The 10,308-nt window shown below is 43.8% G+C and overlaps 1 protein-coding gene across 1 annotated transcript in view; it reads right to left on the bottom strand.

Annotated features, from left to right (window-relative positions):
- cacna1bb (calcium channel, voltage-dependent, N type, alpha 1B subunit, b) overlaps positions 1-10,308 on the bottom strand; it is a gene marked incomplete at both ends in the record, with an annotated part of 257,187 nt that overhangs the window by 75,901 nt on the left and 170,978 nt on the right. The window contains one exon of the mRNA XM_083638052.1: positions 2,579-2,680. Coding sequence (XP_083494178.1) covers positions 2,579-2,680 — 102 coding nt within the window. The remainder of the gene's footprint in view (positions 1-2,578; positions 2,681-10,308) is intronic.

The raw sequence follows: 10,308 nt of genomic DNA, 5'->3' as shown, positions 1-10,308 counted from the left end.
ACATATTTTGTTTCAGAAATGTTTATATTGTACATCGCTGTGTGGATTCCACAAACGCACTATGCCGACATGTGATTCAGGCTATTCCCATATAGCATCAGTGTGTTTCTCAGCCTGTGCTGTGATCCCTCACTGAGATGAAGTGCTCTGCTATCTATGGTGGCATGTGTGCAATCTAACCAATGAATATGCTGCCGGGTGAATGATGACCCTCAAGGCTGGTGTCTGCAGCGTAAAGACATATTTCATATTTTCATATTTCAGCATATTTCACTGCCCGCCTGTCTGTCTGTCAAACCGCGTTGTCCGAGTAGCCAAGAGACTGGCCCAATCCACTGCCAACTCTGATCTAGCTCAATCATCTCGCTTGTTTTACTTCATTAAGATCTTTTATCTTTTCTTTTCTTTCTCAGGATCCATTACTTTTGTCTGATCAGCTGCCTCCCCCCACACATCAATCGTAATGTGTCACGATTGCATCAGAATACGGCGTTGAGTGGACTTGCCTTGATGGGAGACACATTTGCATTTTTCTCATTCGTCGGTAAAAAGCGAACGAGCAGCCCTGACAGCTCATTATATGAAGATGGACAGTGAAGGTCTGAGAGTGCTCACAACACACTGATGTGATTAGCTTGTCATTAATACAGTCTGTTCACCCATGCTGAGAAAAAACATTTTTGTTTCCACAAAGCAGCTTTCAGCATTTCTGCACTCTCTTTGCTTAGATACCTGCGTTGTGTTTTTACTTATCTGTCCTTGTACAAGGACAGATAAACAAAAACACAACGTATACCGCCTCTTTTGCAAATGCCCAATATAATATGCTATGGAGGGGTTTGATTATTTTCAAACTTTTCTGGTTCTTTGGGATATTAAAAGGTTGTTTGTGGAACTACGGCTGGACAATATGAACCAAAAATGATATCTCTGTATTTTTAGGCTGAATGGCGATGCACGATATTTATCACGGTTGTTGTTATTGTTGTTATTGTTACTGTGACAATTGTAGGGATGACTATTGGTGCTTTCACAAAATATTTGCACAATGAGATTTTTGATAAATAATCAGTAATGTGGATATAAAGACTAAGCGGCGTTGCACATACAACGCAGTTATTTAAAAAAGAACGCTTTGGAAATCATGCCAAGAGCGCTTCCATTGCGCACAAAAACAAACAGCGCACGGAGTGTTTTATTTTGTACTTTGTTTTGTTTTCCCCTGCAGTCGTGTGCAGTACAGTTCAGGACACAACGATCACAAGGACGGTTTCATCTGTTTGAGGCCATTTACACCTGGCGTTAACATGCGTTTTCTGCCATCAGATTGCAATCTGATTGCAGAAATGGTTGTCCTCTCAATCTGCATAAAGTTGCTGTATCCAGATTGAGAGGACACATTGCATTTACACTCGTGTTCAATGTGTACACAATGCATCCCTGACCCCCTCCGGAGGTGGTTTGGCCGATCAGATTGCAATCCTTCTTCAATGCGTTTTGGGGGTGTTTACATCTGGCATTTCAAGTGATAAAACACAATCTGATCACAGAAAACACATGTTAGCGCCAGGTGTATCATTGATGTTGTTCACTGTAAACATGAAAGCCAGATTATTGGCAATTCTGGCAGCAGCGGAGGTTGAAGATCCACCTGACAGGAGAAGAGGTAGGAGAGAAAAGACGATTCCTCCAAATGTTGAACTTTTTTTAACTTGAAACGGCTCCACCAAAAAACACAGACGCCACCAGTGCTTAAACGCGAGGTGCGTTCCTTGAAAGAGGAGCACGCTTAGCACGTCCTTACCATAGAGAAGAATGAATTGCAGAAAGGAGCTGGCAGCTCAAATAACTGCGTTGTGCAGAGCGGGTAGTGGGTCAATTCTGTCACTTCACTGTAATGCAGCCTTTAAAACAGTTATATAAATGTATTATTGTAACTTGTGATTTGGTGTAACTTCTGTTTGCTGTTTTCTTGGCCAGGGCTCCCTGATAAAAGAGATGAAAATCTCAAATGGGACTCACCTGGTTAAAAAAAGGATAAATAAAATAAAAAATAAATATCACAATATCCAAAATCTAACAGCATATTATCTATCCTCATATCACAATATTGATATCATATGGATATATTGCCCAGCCCTATGTGGAAGCAGAAATGCTTCTTCTATGGTATCACGCTCTACTTCTCTAGAATTAGTTTCTAGTTTGCACTCATCTTTCTGTGTGGAGGCCGTGATCTGGTTCCTACTCTATCTGTTGTCTTTCTTTCTTTCTTTTTATTATCCCCCCCCCCCCCACTCTCATGTGTGTGAACGTTTTGTCCCATTCCTCAACCACAAAGAAGGTCAAAACTGTTAAACTATTTCATTTAGACTGTTTCAACTTGATATAGCTTATCCATTCCTCAACCACAAAGAAGGTCAAAACTGTTAAACTATTTCATTTAGACTGTTTCAACTTGATATAGGTTATCCATTCCTCCGGTATTGTGTATTGTATTGTAAGTTGGCTCTGGCAATGGCGCCAGCTGCTCTGGAGTTTGGCCCAAATGGACTTGGCAGGTGACAGATGGCATTACTGTACCTTGAGCTTGGGCAGGCGTTTGATTGTCTTGAGAGGCCGGAGGACTCGGAGAACCCTCAGGGACTTGATGGTGTTGATGTCCTTGCCTTTAGTCCCTCTGCGCAGATTGGAAATAGTGTTAGCCTGGGCAGTGTTATCATGGGCAGGGTTAGCCTGATCAGTGTTAGCATGGGCAGTGTTAGCATGGGCAGTGTTAGCATGGGCAGGGAGTTTAGGTAGTAAGATAGGTTTGATTGCCTCTACTCACTGTCAGGCATCTGAGACACACGAGTGGATACATACACACAGGGAGACTTATTTACTTATTCTCTCTCTCTCTCTCTCTATCACACACGCACGCACGCACGCACACGCACGCACGCACACACACACACACACACACACACACACACACACACACACACACACACACACACACACACACACACAAGCCCAGATAAGTTAGCCCACGGTGTATCAACGTGGACGCAGCTGAAACCTCCAAATTAACTGTGAAATGGTTCCTGGGTGGCCTGCGGGGCGTATGGAGGACCAAGAGATTGAACAGAACTCACTGTGGGTGAAGCATTGTGGGTATTGTACTTTGAGGATATTCATTTTAACATTGAATATGGCCATATAATATTTCATCGTAACTTGAGGTAAAAGTCCATAACTAGTGAGAGGAGGATTTCTGTGTCAGGAGGATGTGAGAATTATAAAAGGTATTGAGGTCACTGGGCAATTGACCCATGTGCACAAGTCTCAAGTCAGGTTTATTGAGCCCTTATATATATATATATATATATATATATATATATATATATATATATATATATATATATATATACTGCGCAAAACCCCTAAGAATCCATAGATATTATCGCCCGAATATTCCAAGATATCCAAATATGATGATATACATACTAAGGGAAAATCTCAGAGAGTCACAGATTTCATGTTAGGAGCATTCTAACTCCATGCTGCTAGAATGTGGAGTTCATGTCATGCCAGATACGATGCAATCAAACCATCTCATATATGTGGAAAAGATCTACATGTCAGACATGGAAGCTGTCATATCTGCAGAAGATGCACTAGTCATGCCCCATGTCAGGATAGTGGATAGATATGACCAGTAACCAAGTCCTAAGTCCGAACACGAGTGATTTCTGCTGTCTCGTTATTTCAAAAATATTACCAAAGTGATTTTAATCATATCTGATGATATATTGCTAAATAAACAGCAGAGAAGCATGGTTCCATACATTGTAGGCTTGGGGCCTTTTCCTTCTTCTCATCTCTAACATAATGGCATGCAGCTCTCATGCTCTGATGACTTGGTTACCCTGGCATGCAATCGGCTCAGACAATGTCAGTCCTCATGTCAGTCCTCATGTCAGTCCTCACCACTCAAGAAGCCCAACACATTTAGATGGTGCGAACAGTCCCCCAATAGCTTTCAGAAGAGCTGTGCTTGGAAGATGTAATGTCTGTGTTTGTGTGTGTGTGTATGTGTTTATTTATTTATTTGGATCCCCATTAGCTGTTACCGAGGTAACAGCTACTCTTCCTGGGGTCCACCTTAAAAACATAGAAGTATACTCATGCTTTCACATATAAGCATACATTAATAAATTTACAGTAATCGTCTACCCCCCACCCCCCCTCCCTAAAAAAGCACAAAAAGCACCATTACACCATTACAGTACAACAGAACATTTCAAACATATTTAAATAAAACCATTTATCTATTTATTTTGCAGGCCTGTACCCAAGAATAACCTCTTTAGTTTATTTTTAAAACTTACTTTACTTGTTGCTTGAGTAATCAAGCATGGCAACCTATTCCAAAGGGAGATAGCTCTATACATACACGTGTGTGTGCGTGCGTGCGTGTGTGTGTGTGTGTGTGTGTGTGTGTGTGGGCGGGGGGGGGATTATGAGGTTGTGCGTTCACATCAAAGAGACACAGATCAACACTGATTGCTCATAGGGCTGGGTGATATAGACAAAATCAAATATCACAATATTTCTGATCAAATACCTCAATCAAATATTGTAGGGATGACTACTGATGCTTTCTCAAAATATTGACACAATGAAAATGTTGATACGTAATCAAAGTAATGTGGATATAATGACTAAGTGTGTAAAGGCAAATGATAGAACAGCTAGAACAGTCTGGTATTAGTTGAGACAATTACATCACTTTCCTACAGTATAATGCAGCCTTTAAAACCAGGCCACATGACGATATTACCACATCCAAAATGTACCAAAGATGTGACTCACATGTTTAGCTGCTGAGCACGTACAGTAGGACTGGACTATATAAAGATGTGACTCACATGTTTAGCTGCTGAGCACGTACAGTAGGACTGGACTATATAAAGATGTGACTCACATGTTTAGCTGCTGAGCACGTACAGTAGGACTGGACTATATAAAGATGTGACTCACATGTTTAGCTGCTGAGCACGTAGGACTGGACTATATAAAGATGTGACTCACATGTTTAGCTGCTGAGCACGTAGGACTGGACTATATAAAGATGTGACTCACATGTTTAGCTGCTGAGCACGTACAGTAGGACTGGACTATATAAAGATGTGACTCACATGTTTAGCTGCTGAGCACGTAGGACTGGACTATATAAAGATGTGACTCACATGTTTAGCTGCTGAGCACGTACAGTAGGACTGGACTATATAAAGATGTGACTCACATGTTTAGCTGCTGAGCACGTACAGTAGGACTGGATATATATTGATACTATATCGACATCATGATATGAGACTAGATATCGTGATATCCTCAGTCGCCATGACTACGGTCTTCTCGGCTGCCGCTTCTGAGAGCAAAGAGCATTTCCTGTTTACAGACGGGAGATCTGACATCCAATCAGACGGTAGATCTGACATCCAATCAGTTGTGTGCGTCACAACAGAGCAGAAGCACTTTGCCTTCTGTTCATTTCTCCCATGACAAAACAGGAGGCATCAGTCTCCTATCTGGCAACCAGGTCTTTCAATTCAATGATATGGGGAATTCTGCAGATTGTAATAATACATTTTTAGGACAGAACTGGCCTAGGCAATACTGCAAGTGTGTACAAATATTAAGGATAAATTACAGGATATGAGAGGTTGTTATAGAAAAAAAAACATTTTCAGTATTGAATTGTGAGTCTTTGGGGGGGGGGGGCGTGTTCTCACTGAGGGTACAGGATGTAAGGAACAGCAGGTGTTTAGGTGAAGTAGCCTGCCCAGGGTAATGCCCAGGGTAATGCCCAGGGTAATGCCCAGGTGAATTCAGGTGAAAACTACTCTATAATCCCTGATTGATTTTCCTATAAGTCCACTGCAAAAACGCAGAGAGATGTCGATGAAGGACAGGAGAGGTGAATCCAGCTGCAGGCTATAATCCCTTGGCAATCTGACCAATTAAATCCACGATAATCATCGATTTCCCCCTCGTGGGATTAATAAAGGATTATCTTATCTTACCTTAAGAGGAGAAATATATGAAGGCCAGGTGACAAGATAAGGATATTTAAGCTTTGAGACATCTGATACATGGAGGGAAGCGGCAGGTGTTGTGAATATTTGGTACTCTCAGTGCAGATTCATGTTAGTACTGTAGGTGAGCACCAGCTCTTCTGAAAGCTATGAGGACTTCCCAATATTAATTTCCCAATATTGGGACAGCGCTTCACTGAGAGGGCGACCAGGGACCAGGGAGAGCGGAGAGGGGAGGGGAATCATAGCTATCCCATGCAGGTCAGGATAGAGGTGCTGAAATTCCATTGCAAAGGTTGATAAAAGGGACATTTTGAGTTTGACATTTGGGGACAGGGGACAGACAGGGGACAGGGGAGCGAATAACAAAAGGTAGATAGGGACAGTTCCCACCTGGCCACGCTTTGTTGCGATCTGATGAGGAAAAGCAATGATAAGCATCCAGACAGACAGACAGAGACACACACACACGACCCATACCATACAGAAACACATAGGACACATAAATAGACCAACACAAAGGAACAGAAGAAATGACAAAGTAAAACAAGCACACAGAATAAAGAAAGAGAGAGCAAAAGAAGGGTTGTAAGCAGAGAACAATATCGCACAGGCATGAACATACACTGATATTATGTAGCCATACAAATGAGGAGCATCAAAAGTCATCGTAAAGAAAACAAGGATAAGAGGCAAACACTTCAACTAGTCACACATGTAAACAGCAAAGTAGAAAAGTCTGATAAGATACTGAGAGAAAGTGATGAAAATGTGTATTCCAGATGTGTCAAGTGAAAGATGGAGAGTTTTGTGGAAGAAGATTCCTGCCCTTCCATGGATGTTTCCTTCTCAAAGATAAGAAGACACCTTTGAGAAGACAGACAAGCTACAGAAAGCTACAGTCTGTCTGCATATCTGCCACACATGTGAGCAGGTGAGAGAGACAGAGATGGACAGAATGGTGGACATAAGGACAGGTGAGAGAGACAGAGATGGACAGAATGATGGACATAAGGACAGGTGAGAGAGACAGAGATGGACAGAATGATGGACATAAGGACAGGTGAGAGAGACAGAGATGGACAGAATGGTGGAGAGGAGATGGGTGAGAGTAGGAGAGAGGGAGGGAGAGGAAGTGTGTTCATCAGATAAGACCTCTCCTCTATATGAGTCTGACTCCATCATATCAGAACACTGAGCCTGTCAGCAGCAGGATCAAGGATGAACTGTGTATTAAAAGGAAGCAAGATACTGATCAAATATATTGCTTTTTTGTTGCTCTGAATATGTGCTTTCTGCTCTTCCCTCACAATTATTTTTCATCACTTGACATTTTAAAGTCTTCAAAAAGAATCAATAAAGATGGCTCATATTTAAATTTGGCTCTGGTTATTTGATTAGCAACTTGATTTGTACGCTGAATAGAATTGATAGCACTAGAATCTGCTGTATCTGACTGGAACATCTTTCCCTCTTAAAGGGCCCATATACATCATAATAGAGGGAATGCACCGACGCCACGCCCCCTCCCGAACACGCCCCCTCAGCCGGACTGAGCAGCACTGAGTGTCAAATTTCCAAAACAAACGTGGCTTCCGCCAGGGGTAGTAGCGAAACCACGGCTAATATAAACGATTATCTGCTTAAATTAAAGGCAGTTGGACTCGAATGTGACCCTTACAGCTTGCCAAAGAACCAGTGGTCCATGGACGTAGACATGTGGCCAGGAATAGGCTTTCCTGACATTTATATGTACTTAATATCGACGCCGGGGAAATACACAAACCAAAGCATGAAAGCATACAAGAGCCTGGACGCATGGTCGTACTTCAAAGCTGGATTTGTTGGCGACATTAAAGTAACGAGGACAGCAATGGATATTCTGGTTGTATGTGGAGAGGTACATATTTATTTTATTACAACTTTTATTAAGAAAAATATAGCATACGCTGTCACTAACACACGCTAGCTTTGTTCATAGTGAACACTGTCACTCATGTAACGTTATATCTGTGCAGGTAAAACACAGCCAGAGAATGAATGAGCCCTCATTGAAACCCTGGATAGCTGCAGAGAAGACCGGGACCGTTTCATTAGCTTTCGGCAGCCTGTAAAAAGATACCTCCGACGCCTTGTTGAATCTATTTTTACAGTCAATGGCACAACAGCACTTTCCCATTTTCGTTGTTTTCTCGCGGAAGCTGAACGCTAAACACCGTGACCCGGCGGCACCACCTGGCTTGTTTAGACGTTTTGACACTCACTGCAGCTGAGTGGGCGTACCCGCACTGACCGTCGCGTCCGTGACGTCACGTGCATTCCCTCTATAATAATAAGTATACACAGTATAATAATCATGAAATAGTTGCATAGTATGTATCTTACAAACTGCAGGTGTTAAGAGCACATTCTCGCTCCTGCCGCCCAGCTCTGGACATGGCAGCCATCTTCAGCTGAAGGCCTATCAGCTGCCAGCCAACTGCCATACCAAAGAACGCAACTTTGTTAGACCATGAGTAGTCTAGTCTCGCTGGCCAGACTCCTCTCCCTTCAGTCTCGCTGGCCAGACTCCTCTCCCTTCAGTCTCGCTGGCCAGACTCCTCTCCCTTCTGTCTCGCTGGCCAGACTCCTCTCCCTTCTGTCTCGCTGGCCAGACTCCTCTCCCTTCAGTCTCGCTGGCCAGACTCCTCTCCCTTCAGTCTCGCTGGCCAGACTCCTCTCCCTTCAGTCTCGCTGGCCAGACTCCTCTCCCTTCTGTCTCGCTGGCCAGACTCCTCTCCCTTCTGTCTCGCTGGCCAGACTCCTCTCCCTTCAGTCTCGCTGGCCAGACTCCTCTCCCTTCTGTCTCGCTGGCCAGACTCCTCTCCCTTCTGTCTCGCTGGCCAGACTCCTCTCCCTTCAGTCTCGCTGGCCAGACTCCTCTCCCTTCAGTCTCGCTGGCCAGACTCCTCTCCCTTCTGTCTCGCTGGCCAGACTCCTCTCCCTTCAGTCTCGCTGGCCAGACTCCTCTCCCTTCAGTCTCGCTGGCCAGACTCCTCTCCCTTCTGTCTCGCTGGCCAGACTCCTCTCCCTTCTGTCTCGCTGGCCAGACTCCTCTCCCTTCAGTCTCGCTGGCCAGACTCCTCTCCCTTCAGTCTCGCTGGCCAGACTCCTCTCCCTTCTGTCTCGCTGGCCAGACTCCTCTCCCTTCAGTCTCGCTGGCCAGACTCCTCTCCCTTCTGTCTCGCTGGCCAGACTCCTCTCCCTTCAGTCTCGCTGGCCAGACTCCTCTCCCTTCAGTCTCGCTGGCCAGACTCCTCTCCCTTCAGTCTCGCTGGCCAGACTCCTCTCCCTTCAGTCTCGCTGGCCAGACTCCTCTCCCTTCTGTCTCGCTGGCCAGACTCCTCTCCCTTCTGTCTCGCTGGCCAGACTCCTCTCCCTTCTGTCCGAGGAGTCTGGCGCCGCAGGTCTCCATAGTGGGATTGCGATGGGCGGCGCTTAGCGGCAGTGCCCTTGGAAAATAGTTTCAAACAATCCAACTTGCCGTTTTCAGCGTGTAGCAACGAGCTAGCATGTAGGTTTCTGCCGTTAGCTTGCTACTAGGGGTGGGAATCACCAGATGCCCACGATACGATACTGAAACGATACTTGAGTCACGATACGATAGTATTGCGATACTGCGATATTTTCGATATTGCGATATATCGATATTGCGATATATTGAATATTGCGATATTTCGATATATTGCGATTTCTTACTTTTTCAACTGCAAATGATGTCCACAAAGAAAAACTTTGTCAACATCTGGTTTATATAAGAACAATTTTTCAGTCTGTACATCCGACTTCAACCATTTTATTGCAGCAACATTGTCAAGTAGACAGACCAACAACTTTCATAAAGTCATGTCATAGTTGCATGCACCTGACAAACTGAACTGTTTGTTACAGTCTACTTACAGTCCACCTTAACTGGATGTGTGTGTGGACTACTGTACTTATGTAGTTTTTGCAACTTCACTTCACTTACACAAAACATCTTGTGCAGCCCATTCAGTAACTGGGGAATTTGTAAATGACTGTTATGACAAAACTGTTACTGTTAAAACAAAATGAAAATATGCTACCGTTTGTTTACTGCTGGCCTTGGAACTAAAGTTTATAGTAGCCCGGTGGCCTGGCATGGCCTGCAAAAAAAAAAAAAAAAAAAAAAAAAAAAAAAAAAAAATTGCAATATCGATACTTG

This window comes from Poromitra crassiceps (genome assembly GCF_964638095.1).
Source record: "Poromitra crassiceps genome assembly, chromosome: 6".
Taxonomy (NCBI): domain Eukaryota; kingdom Metazoa; phylum Chordata; class Actinopteri; order Beryciformes; family Melamphaidae; genus Poromitra; species Poromitra crassiceps.
The sequence above is the reverse complement of the archived record's forward strand: the minus strand, read 5'-3'. Positions and strand labels throughout refer to the sequence as shown.